This window comes from Pelophylax lessonae (assembly GCF_965119305.1).
Source record: "Pelophylax lessonae genome assembly, chromosome: 4".
Lineage (NCBI taxonomy): Eukaryota > Metazoa > Chordata > Amphibia > Anura > Ranidae > Pelophylax > Pelophylax lessonae.
This window is the reverse complement of record NC_138771.1, coordinates 606,772,672-606,796,331: the sequence shown is the minus strand read 5'-3', so window position 1 is coordinate 606,796,331 and position 23,660 is coordinate 606,772,672. Positions and strand designations below refer to the sequence as shown.

General features: G+C 46.8%; 2 protein-coding genes across 4 annotated transcripts in view; one reads left to right on the top strand and one right to left on the bottom strand.

The window, feature by feature from the left end:
- The window catches only part of TRMT1 (tRNA methyltransferase 1), a 41,055-nt gene extending 35,731 nt beyond the window's left edge, over nucleotides 1-5,324 (top strand). For all 3 annotated transcript variants that reach the window (XM_082255811.1, XM_082255812.1, XM_082255810.1), the window contains exons 14-17: nucleotides 1,592-1,668; nucleotides 1,760-1,879; nucleotides 3,559-3,670; nucleotides 5,178-5,324. In XM_082255811.1, coding sequence (XP_082111937.1) covers nucleotides 1,592-1,668; nucleotides 1,760-1,879; nucleotides 3,559-3,670; nucleotides 5,178-5,285 — 417 coding nt within the window. In that variant the 3' untranslated portion in view covers nucleotides 5,286-5,324. The remainder of the gene's footprint in view (nucleotides 1-1,591; nucleotides 1,669-1,759; nucleotides 1,880-3,558; nucleotides 3,671-5,177) is intronic.
- Nucleotides 5,325-5,602: 278 nt separating this feature from the next.
- Nucleotides 5,603-23,660, bottom strand: part of MAN2B1 (mannosidase alpha class 2B member 1) — a gene marked incomplete at its 3' end in the record, with an annotated part of 70,408 nt that continues 52,350 nt past the window's right edge. Inside the window, exons 17-24 of the mRNA XM_082257196.1 lie at nucleotides 23,514-23,632; nucleotides 22,885-22,986; nucleotides 21,160-21,247; nucleotides 19,276-19,356; nucleotides 18,548-18,784; nucleotides 7,624-7,773; nucleotides 7,380-7,482; nucleotides 5,603-5,730 (exon numbers count right to left, since the gene is read on the bottom strand). Coding sequence (XP_082113322.1) covers nucleotides 5,603-5,730; nucleotides 7,380-7,482; nucleotides 7,624-7,773; nucleotides 18,548-18,784; nucleotides 19,276-19,356; nucleotides 21,160-21,247; nucleotides 22,885-22,986; nucleotides 23,514-23,632 — 1,008 coding nt within the window. The remainder of the gene's footprint in view (nucleotides 5,731-7,379; nucleotides 7,483-7,623; nucleotides 7,774-18,547; nucleotides 18,785-19,275; nucleotides 19,357-21,159; nucleotides 21,248-22,884; nucleotides 22,987-23,513; nucleotides 23,633-23,660) is intronic.

Sequence of the window (23,660 nt, the reverse complement as noted above, 5' to 3'; positions counted from 1 at the left end):
GGCCAAAGCACAATGAAAAGCTTTCTGAAAAACCATGTTTTTATTTGAAACTCGGATTGAATAAAAATGGTAAGAATGTTGTGTAATGATCTGGCCAATTAGGAATATCCTAACTACATTGATATATTGAAACAATAGATATCTTTCACAGGTTCAATGTACGCCTTGTGATATAGTAGCAATGAATAATAACACACTCCTATAATTAAAAGAATGAACATCCCTTCAGTCTTGCTGATTGTAAATGTGCTGGTATGAATGTTCATATCTGAAGGCATGCTGTGTTTGGCATAGCACCCTCGGTGGTGGCTGGCATAAAAAAGCAGGGTCCAGGAACATCTGAAGGGGACCCATTTGTGGTAGCGCCGGCGGCACGTGCAGGGGACTCCCACTAGCCAGCGCCAACCAAGTAAGTGCCGCATGGCCAGATCTGGGGGTGGGCTGCACTCCCCCAGATTTCAGTTGTTGCTCCCCTCCATCCTCAACCCCTGACACTGTGCCTAGCCCCCCCCCCACAATGTACACACCCAGGACATGGTATCTACCAACTTCTGCTCATCAGCTATCCTTAGACTATTTACACTTTGTAATTTTGAATCGCAAGCAGAATCTCTGTGATGTTGCCCACAATTCCAAATCGCACTGCAATCGTGGCAAAACGCACCATGCATGTTTGGGTGCCATTCATTCTTAACAGCACCTCCTACACAAAGCGATTTCCCCGCCCCCCTGTGTGACAATCGCAGCAAAATTTATCACGCAATCATTGTCGCCCAAGAAGGAGCAGGAGCTTCTTTTGGGTGACCGCTTTGTGTGATGCATTTTGCCACGATTGGCATGTGACAATCGAAGTAACATTACACCACACTTGAGGTGCCACTAAGAATGAATGGCGCCCAAACACACGTGGTGAGTTTTGCTGCTATTGCTGAGCAATTTGGAATTTAAAATTGCAATGTGTCACTGGTGCCTTATTGTTTGTGTGGTCCAAGACAATTCCTCTTCTCCAAATGTGGCCCAGGAAGGTCAAAAGGTTGGACACCCCCAATCTAGCCCTTTTCTCCTCAGCCTGACTACCCTTGGCCTACTCCTTTCTATTCATTGAATTGCAGTTCTTTCGGTTATGAAAGCTCAGCCGCACATGTGTATATTACCTCGGGCGGTTTACGTTCTAGCGCAGTCTTCCCAGAAATGCCTACACCTCCAGACTGACACCCACTCATCAAAGAATATGTTATATTAGCATAACTCCTCCGAAGAGCTGACCCACTGCTTGCATCAGGTCTGAGGGGCTCCTGCGAGGAGTACTGAGGCACGGTGCTGTGATGTTTTCAGGAAACTATGAACAGCATCCTACTGGTCCCTCCAGAATTGGCCTGACATGCATAGAGACTCGCAGAGACCCAACAATGACATCACCGGGACTAAAATGAAATGTATGAAAAAAATAAAATGTTTTCTTTTAAAATGTCATTAGCATGTTGGTGAAGGGGGGGGGGGGGAGAGAAGAGGACCAGGAGGGCAAAATATAAGCAGACTATTTGAGCTGTAGAAAAATGACCAAAAAATGTTGTCTGTGGTCTCTTTAAAGGAAAAGCAGAATCCTGTAAAAAGGGAAAGGTTGTCTGAGACAAGTCCAGCACATCACATCCTAAGCACAGAGCCCAGGTCAGTAATAATTTATATACCGTATCTCTAACAATGTACACTGGAAATGATGCAATGAGCTGCTTGTAATTGTGTGAATGCATTTTTACAGCATCCAGGCCAATTTTGGGGTGCGGGAAGATGCCAATCCGAAGTCTAGAAAACTGGGATTAAAGAGGTTCCAGGAAAACCCTGAGGCTAATTGGGGCCCAAAAGCACGAGCTAAAGCTGGGTAATAAGACATCACATGACTTTTGATGATGGGTTAAAAGGAGAGTTGAAGTCCTTAATGCTTTCAATATCTACATGTAAAGTGGTCAGCTTATCAGCGGTTTCATAACCCAGGTTCTGTGTATAGTATGAAATTCTATGTACACAGAGCAACCATGTTTGATATAATATATATATATATATATATATATACACACACACACAGGTTCAGCTTCCTGGTTGTGGCCTCAAGGCAAGGGCCATGTTTACCCACATGGGATGCACAAAGTGTTCCATGCATTCCTGTGCAGACAGTCTCATTCATGTCAATTGGGATGCAGGAGCCGTTGCTCCCAGTCTGACAGCCATGCAGGTGTATGGTCATGAGTGCACACTGGGTACTTTCAAGGCCACGCACCTGCATGACTTTCAAATTGGGAGCTGTCTGTGCAGCTGTTCCTTCCCTACTGACATGAATGGGACTGTCTGCACAGAGATACATGGAACACTTGTCCATCCCGATGAACAAAGATGGCCTTTGCATGGGTGTACACACTTAAAGTGCGCCCCTAAGAATAAGGCCTTACTGCTAGCCTGCCATGCAAAATTGATCTGAGCAGCATAGATTTAGGTCCCATTGAGGAGCTCAGGAACTTTATTTTTTAGAATTACGATTATGAAAGTTTATGCTTCTAAAAAAATAAAGAGTATGAGAACATTTTGTGAGATACTTCAGTTGACTTTTTTTATGGGCTATATAAACTGCAGGTGGAGGTCTAAAGTGGCTGATCTGCACCTATAGATTAGATGTCCCCTTTTACCAGGGATTTTCACCCCCCCCCCCCCCCCTTAGAATCCCCCTGCAGTAATAAACTTCCATGATCAATTGAGGACATGTTCATATTACTGAAGTCTACATGAGGTGTTGCATGTATGTAGATGTTCTTCACAAAAGATATTTTTGACAAACAGTAAGTGTCTACCACCCAGAGTCATTATGAATGCGCTGCTTAAAATGGATCTTAAGAATTTTATATAACTAAAATTAGATGAATATTGAATTAGTCCATTTTTTTGTTTCCTGAATAGTTTCAGCCTGTTACCATATGTTTCCATGCTTGAAATTTCACATTATGAATATAGATAGACTAAAAAACTTTTATTAAAATATCAGCTGGTTTCTGACTGGCTTCCATGGTTCTCTGCATACATACTGTGTTTTTTAGTAAAGTATAGGCAAAACTTTTGGCTGTACTTGTGGATCGCAGGAGTGCGGTTTGTTCTGCACTCCTGTGACCCGTTTTTATCTGAGCGTATGCTGAAGCCCAGTCGGCTGAAGTCACAGTGCCAGTCCCAGGCAAGATCACGACCATATGGTCAGGAGCCACCCAGATGCCGGACTGCGCAGCTGGCTCAGCCTTTTAGCGGAGATAAAGCTAGCACATTGCACCCCCTCCGCAGGCCAGTGCTACAGTTTGTCTGCAGAGAGCTAAGCGATCAGCAGTGTTTGATCGCTCAATTCTCTGTCTTAGAGCTAGCAGGAGGGACCAATGCTTCATCCACCTAGGTATGATTTTTTTTTTTCTATTTTACTGAAACCCATATATTTCTTTTAAAGTTTTTTTTTTTTTTTTTGCTATGGAATTCCAAGTGTAGTATTGCTTTGATTTCTTCTTATATGAGCCATGTTTATTTTGTTAGGGGAGGCATTTCGACCAGTCTGGAAGACAGAAGGAAGCAACACCAAAACAAGAGGAAAGCCTCACCAGAAGATGCCAACTTGAAACAGTTTCCTTGCAAGAAATTCAGACAGGTCAGATTTCTGTCCAGCACATGCTCTTCATCCAATAGGCTTCATAGAAAAGATTCTGTTGTACTGAGAGAAATCTAAAATACACCAAGCATGAGGCCAGTAAATTCCAAACTCCTGATCGGTCTGTTCTAGGTCATTAAATGTTGTAAAATATGACAGCCAAATATGAACCTAGCATCTGCAGGAGGCGGTTAGCAATGATGGCTTATATATTTCTATCAGTACAAGTTTTCCTTAAAATGTACCTTTTGCACCATGTTACACCCATATTGACTGTGCAACTGAAAGCTTGTACAGAGGTATGGGCAGAGAACTGTAGAAAGCGTCTACAGGAGCCATTGCACCCGTAATCCACCGCAGGCTCCTGTAAAAATATATAATAATTATAATAAAAAAAGTGCATTTAAGTTGAATTTGGTCTTAAAGTGTTACTTAACCTACAACAGTAAAATCAGTCTGGATTTGCAGTTAAACATGCTCGTTATACTCCCTGTGGAACCTAAGGGGTTATTCCTCTGCATTGTGTAAAAAAGCTGTTTGATCCTCCCCTTCTTCCTCTGTGCCCAACCCATCTCCTGATTGAGCATGTCCAGCTTGTCCCCTAGCCTATGTTAGTGTATTGGTAGATTACATGTAAATCAGCACTGTCCAGACAGATGGTCAGGGGTCCTGCACCCTTCTAGGACAGTCAGAGCAGAATGAAAACTCCTTCTACAAACTTGAACCAGATACAAATAAATAGACACAAGACTGCGGAAGAGAAAAGGCATTTACTAAAATAATTAAAGTTCTGTGTACAGTTGGGGACCGGATATAATGAAATCAGGGTCCTGGGTTAGGAACACTTTCAGCAGTATCTATAATTTTAGTTTGGGATAAAGTAGGAAATGTTTAGAACCCTCTGTCAAGTTCATGGAGAGAGAGAACTGTTTTACACAGCTGTGACGTGTCCTAATTGAAAGATTATTGCCCTGACTTTTGTGGTGACAACAGTAACATTTTGGATTTTCCATAACTGTCACAAAAGGCTAATTTTACCACTGGGGACATACCTACCCTTTAGGGTCCATTTACACTTTTGCATCACAGTACCACATGTAAAACACGTTTTACTACATAAACATTCATTTTGAATGGTACTTCAAAAAACCGTTGTTGGGTGCCACAAGGCAACTCATGGTAGGGCACTGCATTAGAAAAAAAAAAAAAAGTGTCAGGCATGATTTGGGGTGAGTTAGTCCACTCTTTTTAATGGGCAGAGTAAATAGATCCTTAGGGCTCTTGCACAGGGCTGTACAGCATGCACAAATATACATGACCTGCATGCACACTGTTGTATCACCTCAAAACAGGATTTTTACAAGCTGTGTAGCAAGGGCTTTCTGGGAACGTTGTTTGCAGGTCCTTGCCCATTGCATGGTCCCCTGGTGGCCATGTTCAAGATCCCAAGTTACACATTTTGTCTTTATTTTTAATGTATTTTCCTTTTTTTCCTTTCCCCTCTAAGGGTTCCTGTGAACTCGGAGATGACTGCCGTTACTCTCACACACTCCCAGATTCAGAAATGAAGTGCCAAGATGATTCTGTATCAGAAAATGAAACGCCACCCTGCTGATGAATACTTTACCTGCATGACACTGCAGTATGGAATGTGACAATCTAACAAACTTATGAACTCGCCAGCCTGTTATTGTAGCTGGACTGACAACAGAGCTCAAATGGAAGCATGCTTGCTTACTTTTTTTTTTGATCAATTTTATTTACCAACCTCAAAAATAAAAAAGGCAGAATTTTTATGTTAGCGTAACAAAATATAATGGATTTTATTTTTTTTACATTTTGGCAGACAGTGGTACAGTATAGTCAGCAAGGCACTGGTCTTCAGGCAGTCAGAGGGGTGGGGGGTCTCCTTCTCTGGCTGTACAGGGGTTATCAGCTGTCCTGCTCTGCGGATCTTTTGTAATGCACTGTTGCAAGGAATGTGCGGATTTCCATCGGCTTAAGAGTGACACTTGTAGGGTCCAGGCCCAAACTGCTGTGTTCATAGGTGGGGGTGGAACCTAGAAAGAGGATAAATGAGTTAAGGTGCGTCTGTGCAGAGAGAAATATGGAGGCTGCCTGTGCTAACTTACTACGTCCCTGGCTTCTGAAGGCAGTAGTCAAGTTTACAAAAAACCCTGCAGGTATAGGCATAATGTGCTGGTCATGCATCGCATACCGGCACATTATGAAAGACTTGACACGAAACGAAGCCCTCCAGCGGCACCTTGTCCCTGCCGATAGTGCTTTCATCTTTCACCTGGGTATGAGGCTGCTTGAATGGCCAAGCCATGACAACATCACTCCCACGCATGCATACGGGAGTCACTGCTTACAGCACAGGTATGCCTTTTAAAGAGATGCACTGGTGACATCAGCTGGTGCTCCCTAAATTATCTCCTAAACAGTGCGCATTTAGGAGAGATTTATTTAACCAACAGATGCAGTTCAGTACAGTTTTTCTTCATCAAAAAATGCATGGAAAGTAGGTTATATGGTTTTCAATGCCATAGTTCACACCAGTGCTTAGTTCCAGTAAAAAAAAAAAAAAAAAAAAAAAAAACACATGCTGCATTTTCCTGCACTGGACCACTGTAAAAATGCATCAAACACCTGTCCTTATTTAGGGTCAAGAAGTTAAAAGGGGAGGGGGGGGGAATAAAATAAAAAATTCACTGGACTGCACCAAAAACGCGTATGCAGAAAAGCACCTGGACTGCGTTTCTATGGTGTGAACTGGTCCTTGGTGAGCCACTGGGCTAGATAGATCTAGCATGCAGCAAGTATGCTGGGACACGATGTGCCCAAGCTTATCCTGGATGAGTGAAGTGATTCTCAGTAAAGGAAAAAGAGCTATAACAGGCAAACTGGACAATGCAGACTGAAAACATGAATTAAGACGCCATTACCAAAAATAAGGCTATGGGTGCGGGTAGTTTACTGCGTATTAATCCCCGCCTCTGGATGCAGCCAGTTTGTGTGCAGTTACATACTGGGGGGCTAGCATAAAGAACAAACTATTCAGAGTAAGGAAATACAACAAGACACGTGGCCACTCACTAAAACTAGAGGAAAGGCGGTTTAACCTTAAAATGCGTAGGGGGTTCTTCACTGTAAGAGCGGTAAGGATGTGGAATTCTCTTCCACAAGCAGTCGTATCAGCAGGGAGCATCGATAGTTTCAAAAAACTATTAGATGGACACCTTAAAGACCACAACATACAGGGGTATACAATGTACGGTTAACAGCAAACACACACACATCATAGGTTGAACTGGATGGACTGAGGTCTTTTTTCAACCTCACTAACTATGTAATTTACTAAAACTCGAGCTTGCAAAATCTGGTGCAGCAGAAACCAATCAGCTTCTAGATGTTATTGCCAAAGCTTAATTGAACAAGCTGAAGTTGGAAGCTTATTGTATAGTACCACTGGCAAGAATCTACGGATTCTCACCAGTTTACCATGTGTGCTGCTTTTACTAAGAGTAGAGATGGATTCTAGTCTCTGGTTTGCAGACACTGCTTGCTGCTGACCAGATGGGAGGTATTCAGTTGATAAGATGCTGTACAAACCAATCCTGGGCCAGTCTGACTGAATCTGTGATCACAGACAGGCCCTTTAAAAATGTTATATTTACTTTACTTCCTGTCTTTAGCAGCCGCTCACCTTTCTTGGTTTTCCATTGCATGCGCTTCATCTTCTCCTTTGGCAGGATGGCAGCCAGTGTTGTTTCTTTAAAGTCAGACAGTGACAGGGAAGAGAAGAGCTCCTGAAATTGGGAGTCATGTGTTAAAAGGAATTGGATGGGTTGGTTAAAGTAGCAAAAAAAAAAAAAAAAAAAAAAAAAAAAAAAAAAAAAAAAAAAAGGAAAAGATTTAAGCTGAAATAATTGCCAGTGATGTGGTCTCACCTTGAGATTCACTGTGATGGGCTGGGAGTGATTACCACTTTCATGTCCTTGGAAGGGGTGCTCCAGGCGTAACAGAATCTTATTGGGCTCATGCTGGGCGAAGGTGAGCAGGTGGAGGTTGTCGGGGAGCGGAGCACGCAGAGCTGAAAACTGAGCAGTAATAAAAAAACGTTAGACCATTTTATTTTTATAAAGCAATCCCACCCATACTATTGTCTTTACATCCCTGTCTGACTATGGGCTTTCTGCAGACTTAATTTTAAATGGTACACTGACCCCAGCATTGTTTCCTGCAAACTCCCCCCCCCCCTCTCTAAAATGAAGGATGGCCCACAGAGGAGGAATTTTTTTTTGGGGGGGGGGGGGGTTTGCATACATTTTCACTATTCTGATCATAACTGAACATTTTTTAAAAGGGCACAATGTTCTACATCAGGGGTGTCACACTCAATTTCATCATGGGCCGCATCAGCATTATTGTTTTGCCCCCAAAGGGCCGGTTATATCTTTAGGATTAGATGTCCAGAGCACCCCCCCCCTTAAAATTAGATGTCAGGAGCCCCCCCACTATCATAAGTCAAGAGTCACCCACCCTTCCTTACATCACAATGCACCCCCTTAGCTTGTGCTACTGCCAGGAAGAATGTGTGTGGATCTGGGAAGAAAAAAGTGCAAGATCTGGAGTAAGACCAGAGGGGGGCTGGAGTCAGCTTACGGAGTCTGCTGAATGCGGGGACCAGGAGAGGCAGAGACAAGGTGGTGTTATGGCTGCACAGAGGTGCAGGATCTATAGGAGGATTTCTGCCTCAGACTGCTGAGGGGAGGGGGGGGGGGGGGCAAAGACAAGCCTTTCTGCCACAGGATTTGGCAAAGGAGTTCCATCCTCTCTGCGGCTGACTGAGACAACATGGGGGCAGAGACAAGGGGGGTGCCTCAGCTGCAGGAGAGGTGCGAGGGCCACATGAAATTACCTGGGGGGCCGCATTGTGCCTGTGGGCCTTGTGTTTGACACGCGTGTTCTACATGAATGAGTGTGTGCTGCAAAGATGCACCTGAATAATGCTGAATGGGATAGCAGTGGGCCCTAATGCACTAAATATCAAACACATGCAGTGAATAAAAAAAAAAAGTCTACACACCCATGTTAAGATGTCAGGTTTCTGCAATGTAAAAATAAATAAATGAGACTATGATCAATCATTTCAGAACTTTCCACCTTTAACCACTTTAAGACCGGAGGATTTTCCTGCTTTACGTCCAGGCCACTTTTTGCGATTCGGCACTGTGCGACTTTAACTGACAATTGCGCAGTCATGCAACGCTGTACCCACTTCTGGTGGTATTTGATTACCTCTGCGCTTTTCATTTTTTGCGATAAAAAAAAAAAGCGACAATTTTGAAAAATATTTTTCTACTTTGACAGTTAAATATCCAATATATTCAATTTTTGTCATATTTAGGCCAAAATGTATTTAGCTACATGTCTGACAAAATAATTCTCAATGAGCGTATTTTTAAACCGCATTATGACGGAAGATTGTATCCCATTCCTGACCAGGCCATATTTTGCGATTCGGCACTGCGTTACTTTAATGGACAATTGCGCGTTCGTGCGACGCTGTACTCAAATTAAATTTTGTCCTTTTTTCCCCCATAAATAGAGCTTTTTGATGGTATTTGATCACCTGTGCGATTTTTACTTTTTGCGCTATAAACAAAAAAGCGACAAGTTTGAAAAAACATTTTCACTTTTTTTTTATATGAAATTCCCTCCCCCCCCCCCCCCCCCAATAAAATAAATGTTTTCAAAATTTAACATTTTAGGTCAATTTGTTTTCTGCTACATTTTTTTTTTATTTTTAAAACATATCACAATTAGCGTATTTCGATTGTTTTGTGCAAAAGTTATTGCATCTACTAACTACGGGAAATATATATTTCTCTTGCGTCCTCAGACAGTCGCCGCCTCTTCATATTCGTCACAATGGGGTTATGACCTTTGCTCCGTAGGAGTAGCTAGGCAACAGAATGTCAATATTAAGGCTTTTAACATATCCCACCCCCAGGGAGTGGTCCCCTCAGTCAATACCCTCCTACTTCCTGTATCCATACCTCAGTTTCAATGTCTAGCTTGTCAGGAGTAGCTGGATGTCTCTATGCTGGGGCATTTTGTCTCAGCCTTTTCTCTTTTTTTTGATTTTATTTGAGTTTTTTTTTCTCTCTTTACTTAGCTGTTACTTTTGTCAGCATTAGTTAGTTCTGATGAAGAGGATCGTGCGGGCTGGGTCTCGGGCTGACCCCCCTGGTCGCAGGTTGTGGGTCAGTGGCTTCCCAGCCTGCCATCGAGCGTTCGGTCAGGTATTTTTCCTGGCACAATGAACGACCCATCCCTGTTCGCTGCAGGGATGCTATGGTGAGGTAGCTACCTCACTGGACGCCTTGCGGTATCGCTCCGCAGTTCTGCTGCGTCCTGGCTGCGACTCTCCCTGTCCCATGTGCAGTGGCTTGATCGCTTGTGCGGGTTCCCACGCCATTTAGGAGGTAAGTGTATCTGTGTGGGGACCAGTCTGGGACTGTGTAACCCTGCCCCTGTTCACACTGTTGGACTCCCTATCTGTCTTGGCTGCACTCTGTGGAATGCAAGGAGGGGGGCTATACTGCACTGTCTGTGTCAGAATGTGTGCTGTCTTTTACTGTGTGACAGGCTGTGTGCTGCGGGGCATGATGTGGATCATGTTGTGCATACTTGCGGCGACCGCTGCTGCGGTCCACCATTGTTTTTACTGTACTGCATGTGTACTGGTGTTTCACTGTGGGCGGGAGCGGCGTTTGGCGCCAAACGCCGCCGATCGCTCCGGCCTCATGCTGGCACTGCAGGCGGCCATTTTCTTGTAGCCCTCCATAGGCTTTAATAGAGCGCCCTGTATTGCATCACTTCCTCTTCTCCTGGGCGCACCGATCGAGGCAGCAGCGGTGGTCTCTGCAGGTTTTATCCTCTCTCCTGAATCCTTGCCTGAGTTTGTGCTTTTCCCTGTGGGGGTCGGCTTGTGCTGGTGTGTGAGTGCAGTGGGCTGCGCTGACCGCGCTTTTAAAAAGGGGCAGTTACCCTTTATTCTCCTGCAAAATTTTTTGGGGGCATGGATTCTCAGGAAAGCAAATTTCCTCTCACTTGGTGGGAGGCCAAGGGGCTGCTGCTTTCCCCCCAGGGGGTGATTTGGCTGCTGTTGTGGCTAACCTTGCTGCTCAGGTGCAAATGCTGGTGGCTGCTCAATCCACTAAACGGCCCAGAGTTTCAGTTCCCTCTGATTCCGAGGGTGAGGGTGATGGGGCTGCTATGGCTGGGGTCTCCTTATCGGGGTCCCGTTCCTCCCTGGATCTTGTGGGATCAGAAGTGGAGGCTGAGGTGGAAGGGGTTGATAATTCTCCCCCTGACTCGTCTGAAGAGCTTGCACTCATGGATGAATTGGTTGCTTCTATCAAACAAACACTGCGTTTGCAGGATGAGCCATGTCCTCCTGCTGTTTTAGCCTCCTATGGGACGCAGATCTTCACAGGTTTTTCCTTGCACTGATTATTTTCAGCGCGCTGTTAGTGAACAGTGGCGCAATCTGCGGAAGCCTTTTGCTGTGCCAAGTAGGTTCAAGCTGCGTTATCCTTTCACGCCCGCTACTGATGAACGTTGGTGTGTGCCACCTCCGGTGGATCACGCGGTAGCGGTTTTGAATAAGTCCACTGCGATTCCTGCTGAGGATATGCCGGTGTTCCGGGATGCCACGGACAGGAGGCTGGAGTCTTACCCGTCATACTTATTCTATTACGGGTTCTATGCTCAAAGCTATTTTTGCTTCACTTATGGCAGCTCAGGCTGTCGCAAATTGGACGCAGGTGCTTAGGCGCGTCCTGGTGGCTGACTCTGCCCCCTCCAGAGACATTGGCTATGGTGGATCAAATCCATCAGGGTGTCATGTATTTGTGTGATGCGGACTTGGATATAGTACCGTTGGCTGCACGTGTGCACAGTGTGGCGGTGTTGTCACGCCACCTGATTTGGCTGAAGTGTTGGTCTGTGGACCAGTCTTCGCGCAAGACCTTGGCTAATCTACCCTATAATGGATCTCGCCTTTTTGGCGATTCCTTGGATACACTGATTAAAGGGATCACAGGTGGTAAGAGCACGCTCTTGCCCCAATTCCACAAGGCTAAGGCGGCTCCTGGTAAGAAGACCGCTTCTTTTCGGCCCTCTCAGGGTTCCTTTCGGTCGCACTATAAGGGCAAGCCCTTCAAAGGCCAAGGCTCCCAGAAGAAGCCGTGGACAGGTAAGCAGAAGTCCGGCCAGTCCGGATCCGCTGCCCACAACAGTGCGGCCTGAAGGGGCGCCCTCACCCGGTTCTGGGGTGGGGGGCCGCTTGCTCGGTTTTCTTCAACCCTGGCTGGCCCGTGTTCGGGACAGGTGGGTTCAGGAAATCGTTCGATCTGGCTACAAGATAGAGTTTCTCTCTCGGCCGGAGAGCAGATTTTTTCCCTCAAATCTTCAACTGTCTCCGGAGCGTTTGCGGGATCTGCACCTGGGGGCTTAGGGAGTAGTGGTTCCGGTGCCTCATCGGGACAGATTTCGGGGGTTCTCTTCCAATCTGTTCACCGTGCCCAGGAAGGAGGGCAAGGTGCGTCCGATTCTGGACTTTAAGGCTCTGAACTGCTTTGTGCGGGTTCGCAAGTTCCGCATGGAATCCCTGCGGTCGGTGGTGGCTGCCCTGGTTCCGGGGGAATTCATGGCCTCCATCGACTTGAAGGATGCGTATCTTCACATCCCCATTTTCGAGGGTCACCAGAGGTACCTTCGATTCGCCATTGCGGAGGATCATTACCAATTCGTGGCGCTGCCTTTTGGGCTCGCTTCGGCTCCACGGGTGTTCACCAAGGTGCTTGCACCGGTTCTGGCTTTGTTGAGAGCCCAGGGCATCTCTGTCCTGGGGTATCTGGACGACATTCTGGTTCGGTCGGCGACCAACTAGGGTCTGGTGTCAGACCTGTCCGTCACAATGCAGACTCTGCAGGAGTTTGGTTGGACGATAAACTTTCCAAAATCGACGCTGTGCCCGTCGGTTCGTCTTCCCTACCTGGGGATGATTCTGGACTCAGTCCAGGCGAAGGTCTTCCTGCCGGAAGACAAACTCAGGTCTCTTCAGGAGGAGGTCAGGTCCCTCAGGGACGTTCAGTGCTCGTCCATCCGGACGTGCATGCGCTGTTTGGGATTGATGGTCTCAGCTTTCGAGGCGATTCCCTTCGCCCAGTTTCACACACAGGGTCTCCAAGCGGAGATCCTGTCCAGGTGGGACGGGCGACCGCAATCTCTGGAACTCCAGATTTCATTGAGTCATCGCACCAGAAGGGATCTTCTGTGATGGCTCCAGTCCCCGACGGTGTCGGGGGGCATGTCTTTTCGTCCTCTCTCATGGACGGTGGTCACCACGGATGCCAGCCTGTCGGGCTGGGGTGGTGTTCTGGGCGTTCTGTCCGCCCAGGGAACTTGGTCGGTAGAGGAATCCTCTCTTCCGATCAACATTCTGGAACTACGAGCGATAAATCTCTGCCTTCGACGTTGGACGGACAGGCTGCAGGGCCGTCCGGTTCGGGTGCAGACGGACAATGCCACAGCGATGGCCTACATCAACCACCAAGGGGGCACCAGGAGTGCCCAGGCGGCTCGGGAGGTGGCCGACATTCTGTCTTGGGCCGAGACACACGTCCCGGTGATAACGGCAGTTCACATTCCGGGGGTGGAGAACTGGCAGGCGGATTATGAGTCGCCAGACCCTGGACCAGGGGGAATGGTCACTTCACCCGGATGTCTTCCAGATGTGCGCAAAGTGGGGTCTTCCAGATGTGGACCTGTTTGCGTCTCGTCTGAACAACAAGGTGAAAAGGTTCGTGGCACGGACACGCAATCCTCAGGCAGACGCGTCAGCCGCGTTGGTAGCTCCGTGGCATCAATACCGACTGCTGTACGCATTCCCACCGATTCAACTGCTGTTCAGGTTCCTTCGCAGGTTGAACTCCGAACCGCACACGGTGATTCTTGTGGCACCGGACTGGCCTCGCCGGTCCTGGTACGCAGACCTCGTGAATCTGGCGGTCGACGCCCCGTGGCGTCTACCTCTTCGAGAAGATCTCCTGTCTCAAGGACCGATATTCCATCCTGCTTTACAGTCGCTGGCTTTGACGGGCCTGGCTGTTGAAACCGAGGTCCTGAAGGATATGGGTCTCTCCACTGAGGTCATTCACACTTTGATCAACGCGAGGAAGTCTTCCTCGGGGAAGGTCTATTACCGTACTTGGAAGGCCTATTTTGCCTGGTGTGAGTCCAGGGGGCATTCCCCTCGCACGTACTCGGTGTCTAGGGTGTTGTCCTTCCTTCAAACGGGTGTTGACCAGCGTTTGGCGCTGGCTACGATCAAGGGTCAGGTGTCTGCGTTGGCCGTTCTTTTTCAACGTCCTGTGGCATCTAACTCCTTGGTTAGCACTTTTGTCCAAGGGGTGCAACATCTGGTCCCTCCTAGGAGGGAACCCCTGCCTCCTTGGGACTTGAATCTTGTTCTGTCCGTGTTAAAACATGCTCCCTTTGAACAGATCAGAAAGATCTCGTTGTCCATGTTGTCCAAGAAGGTTGCCTTTTTTGGTGGCGATCACTTCGGCTCACCGGAGCTGGCTGCTTTGTCCTGCAGGTCTCCGTATCTGGTCGTTCACTTGGATAAGGTGGTCTTGCGACCTAACCCTTCTTTTCTTCCGAAGAGGATTTCGGATTTTCACCTCAATGAGGATATTGTCCTACCTTCGCTCTGCGCAAAACCCAAGCATCCGAAGGAGGTGGATTTGCACTCCCTGGATGTTGTTCGGGTGATCAGGGTTTATCTGAAATCGACTGAATCTTTTCGCAAGTCGGATTCCTTATTTGTCCTTCCAGAGGGTCCTCGGAAGGGCATGGCGGCATCGGCTTCTACCATCGCCAAATGGATCAGACAGACCATTGAGCAGGCATATGCTTTGAAGGGAAAAGTTCCTCTTATGCCTGTGAAGGCGCACTCTACCAGATCTCTGAGTACGTCTTGGGCCTGTCATCATCGGGCTTCTGTGGCCCAGGTGTGTAAGGCGGCGACTTGGTCGTCCGTTCACACCTTCACGAAGTTCTACAAGGTGGATGTTCAGGCATCGGCTGATGCTTCCTTTGGCCGCAAGGTTCTTAGTGCGGCAGTTCCTTAGGGTCCCTTGTTTTGGGCCCTTGGCTGTTTGGGATATGATTTTATCCCTAGGTTATTTGTTTTTTCCTGGGTTGTTGCTCCTGTTGAGCACCCTTTTTTCATGCTGCCCAGCTGGTTTCCTTCCCTTGGTAAGGTTACTTTCTCTGATGTGGAGACGGCGTTGCCTTAGGCGCGACTACGTTTCCCACCCCTCATGTTTGCACTGCTTTGGGACGTCCCCATTGTGACGAATATGAAGAGGCGGCGACTGTCGGAGGACGTAAGAGAAAACTGAATTTTTGTAAAATTTTACCTGTAAAATTCCTTTCTCTGAGTCCTCCGACAGTCGCTGCCCCTGCCCCTCTTTTGGGGTTTGGTTGTATACTCTACTGCTATTCCACTGAAACTGAGGTATGGATACAGGAAGTAGGAGGGTATTGACTGAGGGGACCACCCCCTGGGGGTGGGATATGTTAAAAGCCTTAATATTGACATATTCTGTTGCCTAGCTATTCCTACGGAGCAAAGGTCATAACCCCATTGTGACGAATATGAAGAGGAGGCGACTGTCGGAGGACTCAGAAAGGGATTTTACAAAAATTCAGTTTTTTTTTTTAACTAGTAATGGCGGTGATCTGCGATTTTTTTTTTTTTTTTGCGGGACTGAGACATTGCAGCGGACAGATCGGACCCCTAACTGACATTTGACACTTTTCGGGGTACCAGTGACATTACTACAGTAATCAGTGCTAAAAATATGCACCGTTACTGTAAAAATGACACTGGCAGGGAAGGGGTTAGCTTTTATTGGTGATCAAGGGGTTAATGTATGCCTGGTGCTTACTGACGTGTGTGGGGGGAGGGGACTGTGTGACACAGGGACAGATCGCCGGTTCAGCTATGCTGAATCCTGTAATCTGACCCTGCCTGTCACATAGATCCGCCCGCTTTGTTTACACAAGCGGGCGGATCTCCTCACTCGATCGGGGAAGAGCGGCGATCACTGCCTCTCCTCCCCTGGCCCGACTCCCGCTGTGTCTGAAAAGCAAGCCTCCGGCTGCGCGAGCAGCCCACAAGGGGAGGAGTCCAGCGACGTAGGTCTACGTCACTGGACGATAACGAACCACTTTGCCGCAGTACGGCCCATGTGAGCGGTCGGCAAGTGGTTAATGTGACCTATAAACTGCACAACTCAATTGAAAATCAAACTTTTAAGAGGAGGGGTGTAAAAATAAACTAACATAAGTGTTCACACCGTCAACTGGGGGATGTTCTATTTAACATGAGTTTGAATTGCTTAATTCTGGAGTCAGTACACACCTGCCATCATATAAAGGGACTCTAATTAACCCCCCCAAAAAAGTTCAGCTGTTCTAGTAGGTCTTTCCTGACATTTTTAGTCGCATCCTACAGCATGGTCTGCAGAGAGCTTCCAAATCATCAGAGATCTTGTTAAAAAGTATCAGTCAGGTGAAGGGTACAAAAAGAATTTCCAAGGCATTAGATATACCATGGAACACAGTGAAGACAGTCCATCATCAGGTGGAGAAAATGTGGCACAACAGTGACATTACCAAGAACTAGACATACCTCCCAAACTGATGAAAAAGGAGAAGAAAACTGGTCAGGGAGGCTGCCAAGAGGCCTACAGCAAAATTAAAGGAGCTGCTGGAATATCTGACAAGTACTGGCTGTGTGGTACATGTGACAACAATCTCCCATATTCTTCATCTGTCTGGGCTATGGGGTAGAGTGGCAAGTTGGAAGCCTTTTCTTACAAAGAAAAACATCCACGCTCAGCTAAAATTTTGAACAAACATCTGAAGTCTCCCAAAAGCATGTGGGAAAATGTGTTGTGTTCTGATGAACCCAAGGTTGAACCTTTTGGCCATAATTCCAAAAGATAGGTTTGGCACAAAAACACTGCACATCACCAAATGCACATCACCAAAAGAACACCATACCCACAGTGAAGCATGGTGGTGGCAGTAGAATTATGCTTTGGGGCTGTTTTTCCTTCCGCTACAACAGGGGCCTTAATCAAGGTAGAGGGAATTATGAACAGTTGCAAATACCAGTCAGTATTGGCCCAAAACCCTCAGACTTCTGCTAGAAAGCCGAACATGAAGAGAAGCTTCATCTTTCAGTAGGACAACAACCCAAAGTGTACATCCAAAGCAACAAAGAAATGGCTTCACCAGAAGATTCAAGTTTTAGAAAGGCACAGCCAGAGCCCAGACCTGAATCCTATTGAAAATCTGTGGGGTGATCTGAAGAAAGCTGTGCACAGGAGAGGCACTCACAATCAGACAGTGTTTTTGCAAAGTGTGGACAAATATTGCCAAGTCAAGACGTGCCATGCTGATAGTTTTTTTGGGTACGAGTCTGAGTGCTGTTAAATCAAAAGGCGCCTCAACAAAGTATTCGTTTGAGGGTGTGCACACTTATGCAACCACATTTTAGTTTATTTTTACTTACCTCCACCTAAAAGATTTCAGTTTGTTGCTCAACTGAGTTGTACAGTTTTTAGATCACATTACAAAGGAGAAAAAATTATGAAATGATTTATCTTGGTCTCTTTTTTTTACATCACAAAAACCTGACATTTTAACAGGGGTGTGTAGACTTTTTATAGCCACTGTATACATAATATAGGTGAAGTGTTTACTGCCCAGCATGTAGAGTTGCATGCGCCTGTGCATTTTCTGTTTTGGAGGGAAAGGTCCACTTTGTTACACAAGCATTGTACATAATTAAAGGAGAAATATATATATATATATATATATATATATATATATATATATATATATATATATATATATATATATATATATATATATATATATATATATATATATATATATATATATATATATATATATATATATATATCTCCCCAGTAGTTACTTCGTCCAGCTTGTGCTAAACAAAAAAAAAAAAAAACACAACTGTACTAACTTTTCCATGTTAGTACAGCGATCTGCCTGCTGTGCTATTTTCCGACATGGACACTGATCAGCTGCTGGTTTTCCAGCATGCTCATTCGACTGAAGCCAGGCTTCTGTCAAACAAGGAGCTGTACACAGGCCAAATGTCTGTATACATATACCATACCTGTGGATCCCTCCAGAAGTTGGGAAAAAAAAAAAATCACTGCAATAGACACCACCACTCCAGTGATCTCCACTAGCTTATGGATCCTGTGCCAAGAGGCTGCCCTGCTGCATTGTGAACACAGGAGTTCGGCCACTTGGCCTGAGCACCATTCACAGAACGCTTTGCATTCGCTCAGTGAATGCAAAGAATTCTCCAATTGGATTAGGTGGAATGCATGACAACACTGCCTCTGCCTGCTCACCTTGTCCAATCAGAGAACGCTTTGCATTAATTGAGAAAAGTTAAATTGATCTCTGAATGGTGCTGGTGCCTGCAGCCGACCTCCTGTGTTCACAATGTAGCAGGGCAATCACTTGGCACAGGACCCAGAAGCTAGTGAAGACCACTATAGTAGCAGTGCCTGATTCATGCGATTTCCAGCTTCTAGACAGGTATGGTATATACAGAGTTACATGTAACTATGTAGGGGGGGGGGGGGGGAACACCCAACCCTATTGAACATTCAGTTTCAATAGTTCAAAGATTTTCAGAAAAAAAAAAAAAAAAAAAATGTAAAAGTTAATTGCAATCACCTGGTTGATTGGCATCTGATGTCTTCTGTAGGGTGCCCCTTGACCGGTGGAAACGATAATTTGGGGTGACAAGTACTGCTGCAAGGCCAGCTTCCGGTGAACATCAGCAGAGGCCTCTGGGGTGTCCAGTACCAGCAGGTGTTTCCCCCGGACCACAAGACCCTCCCCGTACTGTCCTGGCTCCATCAGCGGCTCGCCTACCCCGCGATAGTCATCATAGAGGAGACGTCTGTGGACCTGGCAACAAGCACACCACAGTCAAACTGCTCCATCAGTGTCGGAGAACCCTGGAGGTGAAGAGTCTGCACAGGTTTACATTCCTACATAGATGCAGGTTTTTACATTTAATCTGCACAATGGAGTATGCAAAAGATTAACTGGGACATCCCATATTTGCCTGAAGAACAATCACGTTCTGTTAGAAGAGAGGGGGGGGGGGGAACCCAGGTATACATGGCTTGCCAGCCTCAAAGGTCTATGGCTACAGACCTGATACTTCCAACAATCCCTTAAATCAGTGGTCCTCAATACATCCCAGGTGATACAATTTGCTGCTCAGTGATTGCAGTACTCTAGTCCGCATCTCCCCAAGGTAATACCTAAAATCTGGCCTGTTAGTGGGCCCTGTAGGCCAGGGTTGAGGACCACTGCCTTAAATGACAAAGCAAAGTCCAGCATCCCCTTTTACAGCACTGTACTAAAGCTCATGTGTTTTAAAAAGCACTCACCATGAGCTCCACCGAGCCGTCCACTATGCTGGATCCTCCTTGGGATCGATCGGTCAAAACGGTCAGCTGGATATTTTTATCCTGGAAGAGACAAACCACTTTACCGCTACTGTGATTTTTGCCACAACACTGGCACATTTAGGCTGAACAGAGGGCCAGACTTTAATAGTAGGTTAGTGTTTTAGCATTTTACCATAAACACCATACAGCACATATGAAGTTTATATTCACCCAACATGCACACCCCCCCCCCCCAATACAGTACATGATCATTTTATAATCATCAGATATGCTTACCCACCATATAGCACATGGGGATTCTCCATTCACCCTCCCCACACACACACACACACACACACACACACACACACACGTTTACCATATGGCGAGTCCCCACTCACCTGATACACACTATATCATATTGTGATTCTTCTTTCACCCATCATGCATAAATTCTTAATTTCTCCTATACAGTACAGCACATGGTGCGTCTCCCTTCATCCGACTTGTGTGCCCACCATACAGCACATGGTTAGTCATTCTCCAATACATATCCATTGTACACACACTATATTGTCAAAAGTATTGGGACACCTGCCTTTACACACACGTGAACTTTTATGGCATCCCAGTGTTAGTCCGTAGGGTTCAATATGGAGTTGGCCCACTCTTTAGCAGCCAAATAAGCTTCAACTCTTCTGGGAAGGCTGTTCACAAGGTTTAGGAGTGTCTTTTGGAATGTTTGACCATTATTCCAGAAGCACAGGTTAGGTACTGATGTTGGCTGAAAAGGCCTGGCTCACAGTCCCTGCTCTAATTCATCCCAAAAGTGTCCTATTGGGTTGAGGTTAGGACTATGCAGGCCAGTCAAGTTCCTCCACCCATGTCTCTATGGACCTTGCTTCGTGCACTGGTCCAAATCAGTCCTTGCGTTCTCCACTGGTGTGCATGGAACAGGAAAGGGTCATCAAACTGTTCCCACAAAGTTGGGAGCACGAAATTGTCCAAAATGTCTTGGTATGCTAACACCTTAAGAGTTCCCTTCACTGGAACTAAGGTGCCAAGCGCAACCGCTGAGAAAAAAAAAACCCTGCGCCATAATCCCCCCTAAACCAAATGATTTGGACCAGGGCACAAAGCAAGGTCCATAAAGACATGGATGAGCAAGTTTGGGGTGGAGGAACTTGACTGGCCTGCACAGGGTCATGACCTCAACCTGATAGAACATCTTCGGGATGAATTCGAGCAGAGACTGCAAGCCAGGCTCTCGTGCAACATCAGTGCCTGACCTCACAAATGTACTTCTGGAAGAATGGTCAAACATTCCCATAGGACACTCTTCCTAGAAGAGTTGAAGCCATTACAGCTGCAAAGGGTGGGCCAACTCAATATTGAACCCTACAGACGAAGACTGGGATGCCATTAAAGTTCGTGTGTGAAAAAGGCAGGCGTCCCAATACTTTTAATAGGGTTTGTCAATTTTCTCTTCACTGGATATGAAATCCACCATACAGCACATGAGGATTTTCCCTTCACCTAATATTTACACCCCCCATACAGCAGACGGTGAGGTTATCTTTGTACCTCTACTTCACCCTCAAATTGGCCAACAACTTTTCACATTAGACAAACACTTTAAAGCCAGCTAAATGGCACAAATGCTCCAAAAAGGTTTATCAGGCAACAGGTAATACAATATATGGCGAATATTATGTGGTCACTGCTCAAAATGTCTGTCACTCCATATTAATGCCGATGGTTTAGAGAGGCTGTCAAACAAGCTCAAAACATGTGATGGTTTCCCACCTTTTTGTCCATACCGTGTGTACACCCTACAGAGAAGCAGATATGTACGCCTTCAGGGTACCTCCACACATCACTCACCTTAATAAAAATACGGCTATTTACTGGGTAATAGTTCCCGGCCACTGGTTCTGTCTGCTGGAAAGCCCATGTGTCACGGGAATTTCTCCTGTAATTAAAACACAGATAACGGATTGCTTAGTGGTTTAAGTAGACCCAATAAAAACACCCATCCTGTAGTGACTGTCCAGCAAAACGATGATACACACTATTATCCGATTGTACAATCTCTCAGATCCACCAACTATGCAGTGCAGGAGAATTCATAATGAAATACAAATATGTATACAGCTCTATGGAAGACAGCAATGTGATGGTACACCGGTCTTAGTAAGTGACACAGGACATTATAAAGCTGCAGTGCTTAACAGTGGTGTCATCATCCTGCCTATGGACCGCTCACAGGAGGGTAAACAGTCCCATGCTGGCCTCAGGCTCCATCAGGTGGGCCTGGACCATCTATAAAATTCATTCAATAAATGAATTAATCAATTCCCTGCTGCTATATACAGCTCTGTCCTATGACACTCTACTGCGCGCTGCCCTGCACCACATCCTACTGCATGCTGCCCTGCCCCACATTCTACTGCATGCTGCCCTGCCCAGCCCCACATTCTACTGCATGCTGCCCAGCCCCACATTCTACCGCATGCTGCCCTGCCCAGCCCCACATTCTACTGCATGCTGCCCTGCCCAGCCCCACATTCTACTGCATGCTGCCCTGCCCAGCCCCACATTCTACTGCATGCTGCCCTGCCCCACATTCTACTGCATGCTGCCCAGCCCCACATTCTACCGCATGCTGCCCTGCCCAGCCCCACATTCTACCGCATGCTGCCCTGCCCAGCCCCACATTCTACCGCATGCTGCCCTGCCCAGCCCCACATTCTACTGCATGCTGCCCTGCCCAGCCCCACATTCTACTGCATGCTGCCCTGCCCCACATTCTACTGCATGCTGCCCTGCCCTGCCCAGCCCCACATTCTACTGCATGCTGCCCAGCTCAGCCCCACCCCACATTCTACCGCATGCTGCCCTGCCCCACATTCTACTGCATGCTGCCCTGCCCTGCCCAGCCCCACATTCTACTGCATGCTGCCCAGCTCAGCACCACCCCACATTCTACTGCATGCTGCCCTGCCCAGCCCCGCCCCATATTCTACTGCATGCTGCCCTGCCCAGCACCGCCCCACATTCTACTGCTTGCTGCCCTGTCCAGCACCGCCCCACATTCTACTGCTTGCTGCCCTGCCCAGCCCCGCCCCATATTCTACTGCATGCTGCCCTGCCCAGCACCGCCCCACATTCTACTGCTTGCTGCCCTGTCCAGCACCGCCCCACATTCTACTGCATGCTGCCCTGCCCAGCCCCGCCCCATATTCTACTGCATGCTGCCCTGCCCAGCACCGCCCCACATTCTACTGCTTGCTGCCCTGTCCAGCACCGCCCCACATTCTACTGCTTGCTGCCCTGCCCAGCACCACATCATACTGCTCGCTGCCTGGCCTACACCACATTATACTGCTCGCTGCCTGGCCTACACCACATTATACTGCTCGCTGCCTGGCCTACACCACATTATACTGCTCGCTGCCTGGCCTACACCACATTATACTGCTCGCTGCCTGGCCTACACCACATTATACTGCTCGCTGCCTGGCCTACACCACATTATACTGCTCGCTGCCTGGCCTACACCACATTATACTGCTCGCTGCCTGGCCTACCACAGGAGAGAAAGAGTACCTTCTTTGTAAGATTTGCCTGCCATTTGCATCTGTATAAAATAGTCCACCTGTCTTCAACTTTGTGTCAAAGCGGCTGATTACTTCTTTCCCCTTCTCATCCCTGAAATGAGAAAAGAATATTGAAATCACTTAATAGGTTTATTGAATGGAACAATACAAAAAACAGTGATAATATGCAACATGCATCAATCTAGTACAACTATGCAGCCAGCAATCTCCTCTACCATAAACTGCCATCTGTAGGGTTCCCATTGGTTACTTTATTTTCACTGTACTGTCAAATATATGGCAGTTTCCATTAGAAACAGCAGCAAGTTAAGGGCAGGCCATCTCATTTCTTGGCTGGAAGTGATTCATCATCATCTTAGCCCCTCCTCCCCAGCCTGACTGTCCTTTACTCACCTTTCATCCATTGGATTTTAGTTCCTTCCATCATGGAGGCATATTATCACAAGTGGGAATTTTCTAGGGGGAGTCTTTATGCAAATACTGCCTACCTAGTGGCGCCGCCGACTCCTATAAACTATCACCTACCCATCATACATTTGCATAACTCCTCCCAGGAGACCGCCCACTGCTTACATAAAGGCTGAGGATTGTTCAGGAGGAATACAGTGAACAGCTTACCCTATTGGAATGGGTCCCACCGTCCATTCCAGCTCCAAATAGTTCTGATCAGAGTACAGACGGACCACCTGCGAGCACCATGAAGAAAAGTTCTGATACACCTCCTGCACCAGGGAATTCTGCAAAAGGAGTGAGACTATTTGAACT